Here is a 19,259-nt window from a genome sequence, read left to right on the forward strand (position 1 = left end):
CTCAATAGTGGAACACCAAAATGTATCTAACATGAATTTGAGAAGGACTGAATAGGATGGAGGTAGGAAATACTTCAAGTAAAAGAAAAAACAGTCTCCAAGAGCAGGAAGTTCAAACTGCTAAAGTGAAAAGGTCACCAAATGCTGGGCCTAGACACCTTAGGGCAGCAGTTCTCAGCATGTGAATGGAGAACTCTTGGATGGTTCAACAACCCTTTCACAGGGGCCACCTAAGATCATTGGAAACCACAGAGATCTACACTATGATCCATAATAGTATCAAAATTAGTTATGAATTAGCAACGAAAAGAATTTTATGACTGGGGGATCACCACAGCATTAGAAAGGCTGAGAACCACTGCTCCAACAGAATGCAATTCCTCTCCAGCCCTATTCTCACTCCTTGAGTTATTGGGAATATAAAGACCTTTTTCCTACATCGACAGGTTTACCATGTTAGGAACTAAAACCTCCAAGGTGACAAGATACTCAGTGGGTAAAGGTGCTCACTGCCAAGTCTGGAAACTGAACTCAGTTCCCAGAATCCAGGTAGAGAGCACCAAACTCCTGAGAGCTGTCCTCTGATCTCACGAGCACCCCAGCACACATGCACACACTAAATAAAATTTAAAATTGTTTAAAAACACTTCAAGGAAATTAAAATTAATAAGGGCTGGGTATGGTTGTATAACTTTAATCCCTGCACTCAGAAGGAAGAGGCAGGAGGATTGCAAGTTCCTTAAGATTCTGTAACCCCTCCAAAAGACTATTATTTAAAAGAAAGAAAGGGTCAGGTGTGATAACAAAGTACCCAGGAGGTAGAGGCAGGAGAATCATTCTTGGCTACATAGTTAGTGCAAGGCCAACCTGAACTATACATGAAATCCTACTACAAAAAAAACAAAAAAAGTGGGGGCTAGAGAGATGACTTAATGGTTAAGAGCACTGAGTACTCTTCCAGAGAATCCAGGTTCAATTTCCAGCACCCACATGGTGGCTTAAAACCATCTATAACTTTAATTCCAGGGGATCAGTTGCCCTCTTCTGGCCTCCTCAGGGAACTAGGCGTGCAAGCAGTACATAGACAAACGTGCACATAAAATAAAATATATATTTTAAAAATTTATTTATTGGTTTTTCGAGATAGGGTTTCTCCGTGTAGTTTTGGTACCTGTCCTGGATCTCCCTCTATAGATCAGGCTGGCCTCAAACTCACAGAAATCCACCTGGCTCTACCTCCCAAGCGCTGGGATTAAAGGTGTGCGGCACTGCCACTCAGCCTTTTAAAGATTTATTTATTTATTCTGTATACAGTCTTCTGTTTGCATGTATACCTGCAGGCCAGAAGTGGGTACCAGATCTCATTATAGGTGGTCGTGAACCACCATGTGGTGGTTGGGAATTGAACTCAGGACCTGGGGAAGAACAGCCAGTGCTCTTAACCACTGAGCCATCTCTCCAGCCCCTAATAAATTTTAAAAATTGTAAAATGAATTTTATGTTACATTTTGCAATTTAAAAACACTTGTACATATATACACCAAGACCAAGTGGGGTTTATGTTACTATTTAAAAGAGTGGTCTCACTTTAGGAAAATTTATCAATGTAATCCATAATAGTAACAAATACTAGAAAAAAGAAAACAGCTAACAAAGCTTAATCTAATGTTTAATACAATTTTTTTTGGCTGTCTTGGAACTCAACAGAGACCAGCCAGCTTCTGCCTCCTGATTAAAGATGTTTGCCACCATCATCTGGCTTCCTTTGTGTGTGTGTGTGTGTGTGTGTGTGTGATTTCTATATTTAAGTGAAAATAGAAACAAAGTTCCAATACACTCCAGTGGATCTTGAAGGCCATATAAATATACAACTGAGGCATAACATCAGTAAAGACACCCCCCCCACCCCCCCACCCCCACCCCCTGTCCTAAGGGTTTTGCAACTGTCCTTAAAGCTATACAAGAGTAAAGACTAAAGCAGAGCTGTTAACAGTAGGCCTGAGGTAATGCAGGCATGATACAACATGAACATAACCCACTTTGTCATAAAGTCTGGGACACTTAAATAGTTCCAAATGTTTAGGTAAATCTCTTATCAAATCATTAGCTGTCAACTAAGTTAACAGACTTCAATGGCAACACAAAAAAGATAAATCTTAAAAAAGATAAATCTTATAGAATTAGTTCAGAAAAGTTACTATACAAATTGACTAAGGATGCAGCTCAGGAGTAGTATATGCTTTGCACATGTAAGGCTCTGGGTCTAATTATCAGCAACACTAAAAATGGGTAATAATAATTAAACATTTTTAAAAAGCATGGAGCTAGGGAGATGGATCAGTGGTTAAGAGCTCTGGTTGCTCTTCCAGAGGACCTGGTTCAGTTCTCAGCACCCACATGGTAGCTCACATCTAACTCCAGTTTCAGGGGATCTGATACCTCACACATGCAGGGAAAACACCAATGCACATAAAATAAAAATAAGTAAAATTTGCTGGGCGGTGGTGGCACATGCCTTTAGTCCCAACACTCAGGAGGCAGAGGCAGGCGGATCTCTGAATTCGAGGCCAGCCTGGGCTACCTAGTGAGTTCCAGGAAAAGGCACAAAGCTACACAGAGAAAAACAAAACAAACAAACAAAAAAGTAAAAATTTAAAAAAGCAAACAAATTGAGACTCGTTGTTGCTGCTACATTATATGACTTTAGTCTCCAGTTTTCAGGCAAAAACAAAGTACACATGTAATGGACAAGATACGCCTGAAGACCTGAAAGAACCCATTTCTAAAGAACTGAAGTACGAGCAGTGTCTCATCAGACAAAGTATCTCTAAAATCAGACATAGAAATAACTAGAAGGAAGGAGGGAGGGAGGGAGGGCAGCAGAGAAGGAAGGAGGGAGGGAGGGAGGGCAGCAAAGAAGGAAGGAGGGAGGGAGGGAGGGCAGCAGAGAAGGAAGGAGGGAGGGAGGGAGGGCAGCAGAGAAGGAAGGAGGGAGGGAGGGAGGGCAGCAGAGAAGGAAGGAGGGAGGGAGGGAGGGCAGCAGAGAAGGAAGGAAGGAGAGAAAGGGAGGGAGAGCAGCAAAGAAGGAAGGAGGGAGGGAGGGAGGGCAGCAGAGAAGGAAGGAGGGAGGGAGGGAGGGCAGCAGAGAAGGAAGGAGGGAGGAAGGGAGGGCAGCAGAGAAGGAAGGAAGGAGAGAAAGGGAGGGAGAGCAGAAACTCTGGAGTTGAAAATACAAACACTACATTGTGCACTAATTTCAGAAGGGAAAAACAATTTAAAAATTTGCCCAACCTGAGTCAATGTGGTCAAAGCACACAGATGCAGACAAGACTCACAGAGAACTGTCTGTCTATAAAGATTACCAGCACTCTCTTCTTAGGAAAAGGGATTTCTAGCTCATCCATCTTGGTATTTATCCTCTCAGCTACTTGGCGTAGCTAGGGTTCTTCTGTTACCTTGCCCTTCTTAAAACGCTCACTTCGCATTTGCTGACTACCGTGGGAGGCCTTACCCACTCTGAGGAGTGGATGGGGGCAGAGTGGGAGGGAGGTGAGGAGGCAGGAGAAGGGGAGGGAGGGGGCACTGGGGTTGGTATGTAAAATGAAAAAAATTTTAATAAATAAATATATTAAAAAAAAATCTCACTCCATATAGGGCATCCTAGTCTCTCCTTTTCTTATGCTGCCTTTCAATGCTGAACAACAGAGATGATTTTTAGCAAAATTTCAGAATAACTTTAAACATCTCACTGTCTATGTTGCTACTTAAATACATCCAGCAACATGAATTTACTGGGGATTTAGTAGTATATAAGAAAATATAACACTATTAGCTGCCATTACAATAATCCAAATTTCCTAGTATTTTCATAAATAGCATGCTTTATCTCTATAAAAGCTGTCATTTATTTGAACTATACAAAACTACACGCAGAGTAATATGAAATTACCTTATAAATGATGAAAAGGCACAGTTACAATATTAATTTGACTCAGCTAGATTCAAATTTTTACTTTGTCATATCATTGACTAGCTGAACAGGCTTCAAACCAAAATGAAATTAGTTTTTTGTTAGAAATCAGAAATACAGGTTTTCGATAACTTACGAATTTTAGAAATCTAGTTTCCGTCACCTGACCAACTGCACAGTTAAGCAAGTATTGTACCACCAAGTTACACCCCAGTCTTCATCAGCTCACTGTTAAGACAGCATACAGCCCAGGCTGGTCTCTGGCTTTGTTGTTTAGCCAGGGGTGGCTCTGATCTTCTGATTCTTCTACCTTCACTTTCCCTAGTGCTGGGATTACAGGCTTGTACCACTATGCTTGGCTACAGTTCTTACATCTAGTACAATAAAGTATCTGTAGTCTTAATTATTTGTAAAATCTATTCTTATTTTTCTATTCCTCCTCTAGTTTACACTGGGTTTTAGTGTTTCTCTTAGTTGTTCAGTGTTTCACACCTTGGTGAAAATGCTGAACGAGTAAAGGACTACACTATGGCTTCTGAGTGATTGTATATGTGAGACACACACACACAGAGATCCGAACTCTGGTCCTCATGATTGCAGAGCTAGCTTTATTAACGACTGAGACATCTCTTCAGCCCACTAGTGCAATTCTATCATATAAACAGTGGCTGGATCTGGCCAACAGCCTATCACTTGCTGCCTCCTTCCTGGTCTGCATGACTTCTCTGTCTCCTTCCTCCTGCCAGCCCTCTTCTGTTTTTGACATAGCAGACTTTGAACTTGTGATCCTCCTGACTCAGCTTCCTGAGTACTGCAAGCAGCATTACAAGTGGTATCACCATACCTGGCCTCTATGGTTCTTTTCAGAAGTCCCCAAGACAACAAATACATCATGTGTCAACGACATAATTCGTGGCTAATAGAATAAAACCATAGGTTAGATGTTTATCTATGGTAAGTGCTTGTTTATTTTACTGAGCTCAGTGAATTTTCCTTTCAATCTTACCAATTAAATGCTTCTATCTAAGCAAAAATGTACACATGAGATCCAGCTTTACAGTATAATTTAGCTACAAACAGCTGAAAATTGTTGTTTTAGGATCAAAACAAAACTTTGAACTAATGTTAAGTTAAACCAGAAAGCTAAAGTTCATTATCTTAGACACACACACACACACACACACACACACACACACACACACACAGAGAGAGAGAGAGAGAGCTCTGAGGGATGTGGATAAGGATTGCTGAGTCTTGCTGGTTTCTAGTCCAGCTGAGAAAGCCCAAGCCTGAGATTCAGGCGGAGACCCTGTCTCAAAAGAAATAAATGGCTAGTGACAGAAGAGGGCATTTGGCAACTTCTGGCCTCCACCCACATGCAGGTGTGTGCGATGGGAAAAATCAAAGAGTATCTCATAAAGAAGTAGCTTCTGCTCTCAATTCTGAAGGGTAGCTATAATATGGACTGTAGAGACGTATGCAGAAAACTTTCATTATGAAGAAAAACAGAGCTGTAAGAACTAATATCATGGCGGTGCACTTTGCAAGAAAACAAAGTTAGGTGAAAATGCTAACAGACACCTGAAGTCCAAAGCATTAAATTCAATTAGATTCAAGAAGTGAGAAGTAACAAAATGATTAGAACTGTGCTTTGCAAACATCAGACTGACTGACAACAGCATTTAAAATGAATATAAAAAGAAAACAGTAAGGAAACTATTTAAAAAGCTATTAAAATAATGAAAAAGATAGGCATAAAAGGGTGGTAACCAACGGACTGGAAGAGAGGATACACTGGGAAAAATCACAATCAACACCTTGTATGATCAAAAAAACTCAGATGACTGGACAGAACATCAGAATGTGCTTTCTTATTTAGGGCAAGAAGCTCTCATTGCCTTTGCTATCTTCTCCAACAAACCAGTAAATACTCCTAATTAGTTCAGATACTTAAAAAACAAAAGAAAACAAATAGAAAAACAAGAACACATGAACACCAGTACTAGAATACCACTTTTCTATGAGAAGCTAGCCAAGGGGCTGGGGAATGACTCAGTACACCTACTGATTGTAGTGCAAGCACTAAGGACAGAGTTCAAATCCCAGAACTCTTTCAAAGATGGCTGCAGCAGCCTCACCTGTAACTCCAGTCTCTTATGGCAAGGTGGGCCGCAGAAACAGAACTCCTGGGAGCTGGAGAGCCAGCTGGCCTGGAACATGTGACAATGAACAACAAAGGGCTTGCCCTAAGAAGGGGGCAAACAAGAACCCACACCTCAGCTTGTCCTCTGACCTCCACATGGGTACATGGGCGCCTTTCACAAGATGCACGTGTGCATGCACACACACAGGCTCGCTTGTTCGCTCTCTCTCTCTCTCTCTCTCACACACACACACAGAGATAAACAAACAACACTAATCCTGAATAAAAGCACTTCAATACCACAGAATTCATGTGCTAGTGCCCCCTCTGCTGGAGCGCTGGAAATAGAGTATGAACTGAAATCTGGGATCTTTGTTTCTGATGAGCTGTCAAGAAAATAAACAAGCTGGGTAGTGGCGGAGCACGCCTGTGATCCCAGCACTCGGGAGGCAGAGGTGGATCTCTGTGAGTTGGAGGCCAGGACAGGCTCCAAAACTACAGAGAAACCCTGTCTCAGAAAAAGCAAGCAAGCAAACTGAAAAGCACGAGCTCTGCCTCGCAGTAGCTCTTCTCCAGCTGTGTCTGGTGCTCTTCTAAGGAGGCCCTAAAGTCTGTTTATATGTGTACGAGTACTCTGGAGAATGTGATGGCTGTTTCAACAGCTGGTTATGAAAAAAGAGGTTTTAACATTATTTAGACTTCACAAATATTTAAGCAAGCTACTTCTCAGTACAAAGATAAACTGGAATGAGGCAGACAGATGTTTTAATGAGCAAGTAGACTACGGTGAGGAACAGTTTTACACCTGTTCATTAAGACTTAGATTGTAACTCCCTTGTCAACTGCTGCGGAGGAGGTTCCACCAATGGAAAACCAAGGGTAAGAAGATGCCAGGGTTGGTCTCTGTCTTTCTCCCTACCTAAAACGCAATCTCTACACTGGCCTCAGATTCCCAAGGCCCATCATCTGCCTCCACTTATCACTACCTGGCTTCTTCCTACTGCTGCTCTCTGGTCACCTCACATTTCCTCTTGGGCTTCCTAAGTCTTCTGTAACTCACATGACCGAAGTCCCCATATGGAAGAGAAGGGGAAGAAAGCTAGAGCAAGATGGCCCAGGAATATCTCTTTTGACTCTGGGTACCCTGGTTCGATGCCACCACCCTCATTTCACAACAGAAAAGAAAGAACAATAGCACCATGAAGTTTCATGTTGCTTTTCTTTATAAAGCATGCCAGGATAATTTAATGTTTTAAAAAAATGATAAACTACCCAAGCTTTCTGTAGGGTCCACAGTAAATTATTTTAAAGAATGACCTGTGTATTAAAACAAGCCACAGGCCGGGTGGTGGTGACGCACGCCTTTAATCCCAGCACTCAGGAGGCAGAGGCAGGCGGATCTCTGAGTTTGAGGCCAGCCTGGTCTACAGAGTGAGTTCCAGGACAAGCATCAAAAGCTACACACATAAATCCTGTCTGGAAAACAAACAAACAAACAAAACCAAGCCACAGGAATACCAGACAATGTCATAGTCTTTTTTCAGCAAATGGTGTTGGAAGAACTGCATAGCTACATGCCAAAGAATGAAATTCAATCACTACTTCAGACCACAAACAAAAACTAACACAAAATTGACCAAAGACTTATGTTTAAAAGATAAAACTACAGAACTGTAGCCTTCAATGGATATATATATATATATATATATATATATATATATATATATATATATATATGGATATAGGCACCAAAGCACTAGCAACAAAAGAAAAGAAATGCCTTCCTCAAAACTGAACTTTCATCCTTCAGAGCACATTAACAAGAAAATGAAGACAACCCATGAATGAAAAAACTATTTACAGCTGGAGGGTGGGGGCGCACACCTTTGATCCCAGCACTTGGAAGGTGGCAGAAGCAATGGATCTGTGAGTTCTCGCCTGTCTACAGAGCGAGATTCGGACAGCCAGATCGGTTACATAGAGAAACCAACACAAACAAAAACAGAAAAAGAAAAAGAAAAATAGTTTTACAAATCTTATATCTATATAAGCAGTTGTAGAACAAAGAACTCTTACAACTCATAAGTGACAACCTAGTATTAAAAATAGGTAGTGATATGAGCAGATATTTTTCTAACATCACTGGCCATCAGGAAGATGCAAATCAAAAGCACAATAAGGCAACAGTAGAAAGCTATGTTAAAAAAGAAAGCTCGATGAGGTGGCACACACCTTTAATCTCAAAAAAGTGGAGGTGGGCGGCGGGGCGGGGCGGGGCGGGCTGGGGTGGGGTGGGGTGGGGTGTTGGAACCATCACAGAACACTGACGGGAAAGCAAAACGGTGCTGCCACTCTGCTAACTCCACAAATGTTAAAATGTAATTATACACACCGGCCAGCAATTCCATTCCTCAGACTATATCCAACATAAGTGAAAACACATGCCCATACGAAAATCAATACACACACAGGTGTTCATAACAGTACTAATTATAACAGCCAGAAACTCATGCCCACCCACTGATATCTAAATAAAATGTACAATGAATTACTATTCAATAATGAAGAGTGAGATTTCTTGCTGTACTGTACAGGTATGAGTTCAGTAAGAGATCTGTCTCAAGGCAATAGGTAAAGAACAATAGAGGAAACACTATGTCAGCATCCTTGTTTGGCATCCTTATGAGTGTGCACAAGCACTCAAGTCCCAGTATTCACAAGCATGCAACACACACACACACACACACACACACACACACACACACGCGCACATTCAAATTAAAGTTAATTTTTAAAAAAATGTAGCCATGTGTGAGGTCCTGAGTTCCATTCACAGCACAGCCAAGAATAAAAAAAAAAATTAAAATCAAAGAAACAAACGTAAAGGGATGTGAAACAGGGATGCATTATAACTTTAAGACAATTGCTAAGTCTAAGAAGCCACTGTGCCACCCCCAAATTCCATTCAGTGAAATATCATCGTAGAATTCACAGGAACAAAGGGAAAGGCTGCCAGGGTTTGGAGAGCAACTACAATGGGCACAGGTTTCTCACCGGGTGATAAACTGCTGTCAAATTCGATAGTGGTAGTCGGACAACTCCTAGGAAAATGAGCCATACAATGTAAAACGGTGAAGAAGGCGGGGGCTACTGAACCGCATGACCCAGGATATACATGTGGGAGGTTAAGACCCCTTTTCTACAAGGTGCCCTTTGATCTCCACACAAGCACCATGGCACATTCAATTATACAGACATACACACTAAATAAATGTAATTTAAAAATTAAAACAGAAGGGGTTGGGGATTTAGCTCAGTGCCCACAGAGTGCTTGCCTAGCAAGTGCAAGGCCCTGAGTTTGGTCCTCAGTTGAGGGTAGAGAAATTAAAACAGAAGTATATGGCATGTAGATTGTATCTCAGTATTTTCTTTTCTTTTTTCTTTTTTTCCTTCGGTTTTTTGAGACAAGGTTTCTCTGTGTAGCTTTTGCGCCTTTTTCCTGGAACTCACTTGGTAGTGCAGGCTGGCCTTGAACTCAGAGATCTGCCTGGCTCTGCCTCCCAAGTGCTGGGATTAAAGGCATGCGCCACCACTGCCCGGCCATATCTCAGTATTTTCTTAAAGGGGGAAAACTGGGTCAATGAGATGGCTTGTCAGTAAAAGTGCTTGCCACACTGCCTGACAACCTAAGCTTGATCCCTGGGATTGGTGCTCCTCTGGGCAGATGAGAGAGACACAGGAGGGCTAGCCAGAGGTCACCTCCACAACTGGAGAGAGACCTAACTCTTGAAAGCAGTGTCCTCCGCTTGCACATGTGCATCTGGCATAGGAATGCTCATGCTCATGCTCAACCTTTTTTTTTTTTTTTTTTTTAAAGGAGAGGTGGGCATGGGGAGATGGGTCAGAGGGTTAAGGTGCTTGCCAGCATACCTGACTACCTGAATTTTATCCCTGGGCACAGCAGGAGATCAACTGCCCCACAAGCTGTCCCATGACTGGCATACATCTGCTATGGCAAGAGGGTGCCCACTTCCATACACAAACAAAATAAGTAATTATGAAAGAAACGTTAAAAATTCCAATGAATAAATCTAAAATTGCATCTACTTTTCCAACATACGAAAAACCCACACACTGTACGTCAACTCTCTCCACCTGCATCCCGTGCTAACCCTAGCTACCTGAAACAGCCATCCCAGAGCAGGGCTGGCAAACAGCTTAGCAGGTGAAGGTGCCGATGCCAAGCCTGACAACTCACATTCAATTCTAGGAGCCTGGATGATGGGGGAAACACTGAGCTGTTCTCTGACTTCCATGTGTGTGTCATGACACACGTGTGCCCACACATATACAAAATAAACATAAATTCTTAATGCAATACTCAACCACCATGCACCTCTCCCACATGTCACAGGGCTGCCTGTTTCTGCTGAAAGTCTATTTGTTCCTTTCACTTCCCACAAACCTGCGAACTAAAGTTTAGCTCTTCATCTCCTATCTGAACTACCATATAAAACTTATAACAAGCCTCTCAACTCTAAGCTCTTCTCTCCTCTCCACTCCCTTTGAGACATGGTCGTCTTATACCTATAGCCCAGGCTGGCCTCAAACTCTTGACTCTCCAACCTTGACCTTTCTCCCTTTCATGCTTCACAAGATTAAAAACAGGATGGCATCACTATGTCAACTAAACAGTACTCAAAAACTACTTACAAATGTAAAGTTGACATTTCATACAAACGGTACAAGATATTCCACACTCTGGCCTCAACCTGTTAAAGCCTGATTGCAACAAATTTTTTTTTTTTACATTTTCTTATCTAAACACATTATTCCACAAAAAAGCCTTATAATTTATGTTCTTTGTTCTCTCTCAGCTGAAATGATCTCTACCTTTTTTACTCAAATCTAAACCAGCTCTGAAATCTGTTTAAATACCTATTCCTGTCTGGTGTTCCTTTAGCAAAATGAATGATTTTTGTTCTCTACATATCACTAACATTTTAAAGCTCTATTATTAAAATAAAGAAGAATGGGGAAATGTAGGTTTGAGACTCTGATAGACCCGTGTTCAAGCCTTATTATTACATGTATTTACTTATTTGTGTGTGCGCACACGGGTGCCATGACACGGAAGTGGAGGAGGTCAGAGGACAAACTGAGAGTCACCATCTCCCTCCATCATGTGGGTCCTGGAAATGGAGCTCAGGCTGTCAGGCTTGGCACCAGACATCTTTATGGACTGAACCATCTAGCTGTCTCCTGGGTTCAATTCTTAATCTTGCCATTTACCTATTAGCTCTATGGACTAGTAATGGAAAAATTTCTTAACCTATTTGAATTTCAACTTCACCTGTAAGATGAAAATTATACATATATCACGGGGTAATCATGAATATCAAAATATAGTAGGTACATAGGAATCCTTAGTAACTTAATTTTCTTTCCAAATTTCAGTCTGCTCTAGTGTTTACACATGTCTCTATCATTAAACTCTAAACTGGTTGAAAGCAACACTATGCAGATGGGCCTTCCATTTACTACAGGGTTAAATCCTGAAAGCCTAGGTATCTTAAGCAAAAAACACATTTAATATTGCTGGACATTGTAATACATGCCTTTAATTCCAGCACTCAGGAAGCAGAGGCAGAGGCCGAGATAGGTAGAGCTTTGAGTCCAAAGCCAGCATGGTCTACACATTAAGTTCCAGGCCAGCCAGGCTATATAGTGAGACCCTATCTCAAAACAAGAACAAAACACCACAAACATCTTAGCCTCCCAACACAATAGCTTAGCAATGTATTATACTATAGATGGGTTATTCACCCTTGTGATCCCATGGCTGTTATCTTTAGCCTATTAACTGCCCAGTGTGCAGGAGAGTACTGTGTTCAGGAAGACCAAAATTCCAAGTCTGCTTTTACTGACTGTGTGCTGCTTTTCCATTATCATAATGTAAAACTCATAACCTGAATCAATGTAAGTTAGTGACCATCTATGATGCCTTCCCCCAACAAAACACACACACACACACACACACAATTGTTATAAAGTTACCACTGGCTACAGCTTAGAACTAATCAGCTCTTTTTTTTTTTTTTTGGAGCTGAGGACTGAACCCAAGGCCTTGTGCTGCTAGGCAAGTGCTCTACCACTGAGCTAAATCCCCAACCCCTAATCAACTCTTGACACAGGCATGGCAGTACATGCCTGACTCCTAAGACTTGGAGGGAGGTCAGGGCAAGAGGATGGTGAGTTTTCAGCCAGTCTGGGCTGCAGACTGAGTTCCAGGCCAGCCTCTGTTACATATGGAACTCTTGCTTCAAAACAAACTGTGCTAATAAAATCTGCAAATTTTATGTGTAGATTTAACCTTAATCTTTAAAAACCAAATACAATCTTTTTTTTCAAAAACAACAACAACAAAGAATACAAACTATCTACCTGTGATAATATACAATTAGAAAAATCTGAAAGAGAAGCTATTTTTCTGCCAAAGCAAGAAAGGTAATAGATTAATCTAATCCAAGAGTCTTTAAGAAACACAAACAACTTTACTGTTAAGATAAGCACACACCTGGGAGTTGTTTCTGGAAAAAAAAGAAAAAAAAAAAACAAAAAACAAAAAAACTAGGTTTCAGAGGAAATCACTACTTTGGCTGCTAAAATAGTTTTTATCAAAACTAACTGTATTCAATAGCTCAATTAAAACAAAGCAATTGTATTTAACAGACACTGAAGGAATAACTACAAAAACCATTTCTGCACAAAGAAATTGAAGAAATAACTATAAAAACTGTCATAAAGAAATTGTTGCCAGGCGATGGTTGCGCACGCCTCTGATCCCAGCACTGGGGAGGCAGAGCCAGGTGGATCTTTGTGAGTTCAAGACCAGCCTGGGCTACAGTGAGTTCCAGGAAAGGCGCAAAAGCTACACAGAGAAACCCTGTCTCCAAAAAAAAAAAAAAAAAAAAACAGAAAGAAATTGTCATCCCAGATCAGTTAACACATTAGAAACTAAGAAAAACTTCTAGGAAGCTGGTAAGTATCCTAGGTCATTCCTAGAAACATGGCAACAAGCTTGTAGCCTAGCTATTAGTGACTGGAAAGAGTTTACAAAACTATGCAAAAGTAACTCGGTTCATGGATGAGGGTGGGGCAGGGCATCTTAAGTCATACAGAAAACAGCAGCACTCTTTCAACAGTCCTTTTAAAGGATCTATAACTAATGCCCCAAAACCACTGTACTAACAAATAACATGGGTGAAGACACAGATCCACAAGCAGTTAAACAATGTTCTACTAATGCAGGAGTTAACACATAGGTTTCCTTACCTCTTCATCATCATCAGAATCATTCCCAAATACTGATGGTTTTTGCAAAACTCGGTGCAACGGCTGTGTTTTCTTTGGCAAAAGAAGCCCATACCTGCATGGGTTTTTTTGGAATAGAAATCATGCCATTATCTTTAAACGTTAAAACATAACGCATCCACTACTTTTTCCGGATGAAATATCCCAAATCAAAACATATCATAACAACCTATGACCACATAACGGACTTGCTGCTTTGCAATATCAAAATTCTAATGTGTCATGATTTTATAATTATTGTTTGTCTACCTGGGCCAATCTCAACATTATTTTTACTAAGAGAAGTTAATGAAGAGTACAGGAAAGTAATCTTCATGTAATACAGTTATCTTCCAAATGTTCTAAACTGTCCTTTGATTTTTCCCACTACTGTGTACTTACACAGTTCATAAGTTCTTGATAATGAAACCCACTTAAACTTTTTAAAGTATTTACTGTGAAGCCCAAGCAGACATACGGGCAAGTTCCCATTCGCTTATCAGGCTCCACTGCTTTTGTCTGCGAGACCACGGGGCAAGTTCCCATCACCGTCAATGGGGCTCACTTGCTTTGTCTCAGCCCCTCTGAGTGTCATCATCAGATTCAACTCTGATCGCTTCTCAAGGTTTTTGGCTTTTAAAATGCAGAGGCCACAGGACGTGGCATCGAAAGGTTTACACACCCACGGTAAAGGAAAAAAAAAAAGCTCCAGGCACATTTACAGTACTTGTGTCTTTCACGGCAGCGTACACCCGTTTCCTATATGCCTACCCTTTGCTGTGGCTTCTCAGCACCACACTCCTAACACCAGAAGGGAGGGCGGGAAGCAGGCCTTGAGCTTCTGCCAAGGAGAACAAGGCCCTCTAAGGAACCCAGGAGTTTCTCTTCTCAGTGCCCCTGAGCGCATCCAACCGGGAGAAACTCAAGCGCGGGGTAGGAAGCAAGACTGAGGGGCCTCAGACCGAGCTTTTGGAAAATAGAAAAGTCTCGCTCTCTGCCCCTCAGCCTAACCTCCTTCATTTCCTCACAAGTTTCTCAAACTTCGGGCTTGCATCCTGGAAAAATGTACGGGGCGAGGGTGGGGGATCTATGGTGCTCGGGACTCCTCGCCTTCTCCCGCCTCTAGCCCTGGCGGCAGCGGCCCTGCACTTCCGGCGACCTCTGACGCCTCAGCCTAAAGCCTCGGTCTCCCTGGCTTCTTGCTCCCCAGCCTGACCCTAACTCCCGCATCACTCACTGCCTGCCCGGGACCGCCATCTTGTTCCCGTCTCCGCTGGACGTGGCCGACGCGGATGTGACGTTGACGCTGACGCGGGCACGCACACTTCCGGTGGCCGGAACTCCCCTAGCGGCGGCATCTGGTCCTGGAGTTGTTTGCGCGAAGCTGGTGGCCGGCTCCTACCGCCGTGTTTTGTTTCGCCTACGACTAGTGGTCTTGAAGTCGACGCTAGCAGGGGACGACAAAATTGGCTCGTCAAGGGCGATCCCGGGACGAGCCGCGTCGCCGGAAATAGTATGAGAATCTCAAATCCAACCGCGCGCACCTGCTGAATCCCGAGCGGGCGGGGGTGGGGCCAGCCATCTGCATTTTAATGAAGTTTCCAAACGGCTACTTACAGATCGGTGGGTTTGTTTTCCTTTTGACCTGTTCAGTGTAGCTAGTTCTGGGTAATTAGAAAACGAAGAGCAGGAGCACACCAATGAGAACTGATTATTGTCTTCAAACAGGGTCTTGCTATATGACCCCCACTTCCTTAGAACTCAAGATCCCCCTGCCTTAGCTTTTGGAATGCTGGACTTGCTGGCCCTAGCCGAGAACTGAAATTATTTTAACATTATTGCTGGTGGTGCCACTAGGCTTAGGAAACAGTGTTATATCTGATACCTTTTTGCATCTTTGGGACCGTCATGGTGTGTAGCCCAGAACAGCCTCTTGCCTCAGCCTCCTGAGTGATGGTAATCCGTCTCAGATTTGTCACCGCATTAAAAAACAAAAAACAAGAACCCTGGCCACATTTCACCTGTGCATACACCATTCTAAACTAGTCGTAGAACAGTTTAAGGGACCAATTACAAAAAGGCTGTTAAGTCTGTACAAGGGTTTTTCCCTCCTCTCTCCTCCTCCCCCCTCCCCCTCCCCCTCTCTCATATATTTGGAAGTTTTATGATCATGTGGGATGGTAGCATTAGGAAGTGACCCTGAGATCTAGGTTTATGTTTCAAAGGGAGGACACTTACCAAGCATACTAAAAGCCCTGGGTTTGAACTCCAACACAGCAAAAGAGAAGAAAATGACCCTCTAGTCATTTCTCTGTCTGTTTTGGTATAACTGGCTTTGTTTTGAAAGGCATTATATGCCTTTTTAAAAAAATCTTTTTTACTTTTTTTTCCCCCCCGGGACTGAGGACCAACCCCAGGGTTGGTTGCATACCTTTCATCCCAGCATGTGGGAGGCAGAGGCAGGCAGATCAATGTGAGTTTGAGGCCAGCCTGGGCTACATGGTGGGTTCCAGGACAACCAGAGCTACATGGTGAGACCCTGGCTCCAGAAGAAAATAAAAACAAAATAAATAAAAGGAGTGTGTGTGTGGAAGGTGAGGCAGAACTAATGGTGGATATGGGGATTCTTGTTTTTTTGTTTTGTTTTTTCGAGACAGGGTTTCTCTGTGTAGCTTTGCGCCTTTCCTGGGACTCATTTGGTATCCCAGGCTGGCCTCGATCTCACAGAGATCCACCTGGCTCTGCCTCCCGAGTGCTAGGACTAAAGGTGTGCGCCACCACCGCCCAGTGGATATGGGGATTCTTATTGGGGTGGCAAAAATGTCCTAAAATTGCTACAGTGGCAGCACAATTCTGTGAACCTGCTAAAAATTGTTGAACTGTGTATTTTAGATGAAGTGGACACTATCTGAGGTATATTTCAATAAAGTTGTTGAAGAGCCAATAGGTTCCTTTTAACTTATGCTGCTGAGTTCAAACTCAGAGCCTTACACTTGCAAAGCAAGCACACTACCTCTGAGCTACATCCCCAGCCCCTGGAGCCTTTTCAGGGTCCCTTGTCAGTATCTTGACACTTCACACTGTTTCTGGACATGCTATAATCATAAAATCAAAAAAGTAGTCTGGATCATCTACTAAACCATGTTGTTTTGCTGTGTGCTAAGAGGAGCTAACTAGGAAACCCAATTAAGATGGGGCTGGAGAGATGGCTCAGTGATTAAGAGCACTGGCTGCTCTTCCAGAGGACCTGGGTTTGGTCCCCAGAACCCATGTCAGATGGCTGACAACCACTGGTAACTCCAGGTACAGGAGAAGCCAACATCTCCAATCTCTGCAGGCATTAGCATTCACATGTCCATACCCATACACAGATACACATATACACAAAATTAAAAATAATTAAATAATTTTTAAAAACCCATTTAAGCACCAGTAGCTCAGGACACTTGCTGCCAGTTGATCCAGCAGGTTGTCCTCTGATTTCCATGTGTGTACTGTGACACACCCACAAAATAACTAAATAAATATGTTATAATAATTTAAAACTAAAAACAAAACCCTAATTGTTTCTATAGGAAATGAAAGACTGGAATCCTTCAAGGTTACTAGAGATCAGGTTTGATCAGGGGAGACCCCCTGAAAATCCTGGCTACAACATAAAGAAATAAACCAAGTGACATACGTTTTACCTGCTCAAAATAAAACAAAAAAATCATCTTTGGCTGGTTTGTGTAAAACATATAGTCCATACTAGTGTTAATGCAGATGTGTATGTTATTCTTGAAGGTTTGTGTGTTTTCAGAGCAATAGGACCAGACATTGGCCTAAGTCTGGTAAGTCTAAGTAAAACTATACACAGTAATGGGGCTGGAGAGATGGCTCAGAGGTTTAGAAACTGGCTGTTCTTCCAGAGGTCCTGAGTTCAATTCCCAGCACCCATATGGTGGCTCCAACCATCTGTAATGAGATCTGGCTCCCTCTTCTGGCCTGCAGGGGTACATGCAAACAGAACACTGTTTACATAATAAATAAATAAATCTTAAAAAAGAAAAACTATACACAGTAAGAACAGTTATCAAGCAAGAATTACATTCACAATATCCAGTTCATCTGCACTTGGCAAATTCAAAGAAAATACTTCATTGTTAATCCACCTTGGTTAGTCCAAAGTTTTATAGCTCATTAACCTTCTATCATAACTCAAGAACTATAACTATCTAGTCTTCAACTCCACCAACAACCCCAGAAGGATATATTACCTGAGTAAACAGAAAGTGCAGTGTAAGTTGTAGCATGAATCTTAAATGGTCTTATTAATAAGAACAAACCTGGAGCCAGGTATTGGGGTGAATGCTGGAAGATCAGAGAAACAACCAGCCACAGCTTCCTCACCTCGCCAGTTCCTCAGCTGATCCTGTTTCCTCAGGCTGGAAGCCTCTGACTCCTCATCCAAATGAATCTCAGCTGAACTGCTGCTCCAAAGCCTAAAAGCTTAACCAGGCTCTAGCTCCTGGTCCTCACCCTTATATACCTTTCTGCTTCCTGACATCCCTTCCTGGGATTAAAGGCTCACTTCCTAGGATTAAAGGCCTGAGTCACCATGCCTGACTGTTTCCAGTGTGGCTTTAAACTCACCTGAAATGCTAGGATTGAAAGCATGTGCTACCACTTTTTTCTGGCCTCTATATCTAGTGGCTGTTCTGTTCTCTGACCCCAGATAAGTTTATTAGCATGCACAATATTTGGGGGAATACAATATCACCACAATAAGCCATTTCCAAAACAACAGAATCATCTGGCTGTCTGGACAGTCACTCAAGGTTCCTCTGCAACATTGGGGCATTCAATCTTCAGCCTATGGGCCAAGAATGTCTGGCAGACTTTTCCATGAAGCAGGAATTTTGAAGGACTGTTCTGCCTTGTTTTGGCAAAGTTGGGCGGTCTTTTTCCTTTGTGTCCTGCTTGTCCAGTTTGTACAGCACACTGTCAGCAGTCAAGGCAAGAGCAGTTTCTTTGCCCAGTATCTAACTTTGCCACAATGAAAGCAAACTCTATATGGAGTTTCTTCGATGTTCATCATCTTCTCTGAGGTAATTGGTGCTGCCAGAAGCAGATGTGTCTCACTGTCATGAAAAGCCTTAGGTTATTAAACATGTTAAGCACTGTATTCGGAAGTTCTTTGAAGTGTTTGAAGATCACTTATCTATCTAAAATATATCTCTTTAACCTTAAAACATACCTATTGTGACTACAAGTTTGATTATTATAGATGACTAACTACTAACCTGAATTTCTTAATGATCCTAAATGGTTTATAATAATAGCTTTCAAGAACTAGATCTTTTCCTTACATTTTAAAATGAGCTGCATGGGTACAATGCCCTAAGCAAGAGTAGAAACATATATATGGTATAACAAAAATAACCTTAAATTTTTATCAATATACAAAAATCCAATGTAAAATATTTGACATTAATAATTGTCTTTTTATCCTATATTCCTATATCCTCACTAAACAATGACAAACACCTCTAGCCCACCAAATGACCAAAAACTACCCACCTCACCTCTTGGGAATGTGGGTATTGTGTTCTCTAGACTGCTTCCTGTTGTCTGTGGGTGAAGGTATCTTTAAGGACCCTGAGAAAATTGAGATAATGGGCGAGTCCTAAGAAAAACAGCTGTAACATTCATTGTCTAGTCTTGGCACAATCGGAAAGTGCAAGGATTATCTGCAGTCCTGGTTAGAATAGTCTGTGAGGCTGGACCATCTCAGCCAGCAGCCTGCAAGCT

The 19,259-nt window shown here is 42.1% G+C and overlaps 1 protein-coding gene across 3 annotated transcripts in view; it reads right to left on the reverse strand.

The window, feature by feature from the left end:
- Window positions 1–14,749, reverse strand: part of Nsrp1 (nuclear speckle splicing regulatory protein 1) — a 29,919-nt gene extending 15,170 nt beyond the window's left edge. The window contains exons 1-2 of one of the 3 annotated variants that reach the window (XM_036198317.1): window positions 14,704–14,749; window positions 13,449–13,542 (exon numbers count right to left, since the gene is read on the reverse strand). In XM_036198317.1, coding sequence (XP_036054210.1) covers window positions 13,449–13,542; window positions 14,704–14,723 — 114 coding nt within the window. In that variant the 5' untranslated portion in view covers window positions 14,724–14,749. Of the gene's footprint in view, window positions 1–13,448; window positions 13,543–13,944; window positions 14,173–14,237; window positions 14,317–14,703 lie in introns of those variants that run through there. The other 2 variants (XM_036198319.1, XM_036198316.1) reach the window with 2 other exon arrangements.
- Window positions 14,750–19,259: the final 4,510 nt, after the last annotated feature.

The sequence above is a fragment of the Onychomys torridus genome, chromosome 8 (assembly GCF_903995425.1).
Source record: "Onychomys torridus chromosome 8, mOncTor1.1, whole genome shotgun sequence".
In the NCBI taxonomy this organism is placed as follows: domain Eukaryota; kingdom Metazoa; phylum Chordata; class Mammalia; order Rodentia; family Cricetidae; genus Onychomys; species Onychomys torridus.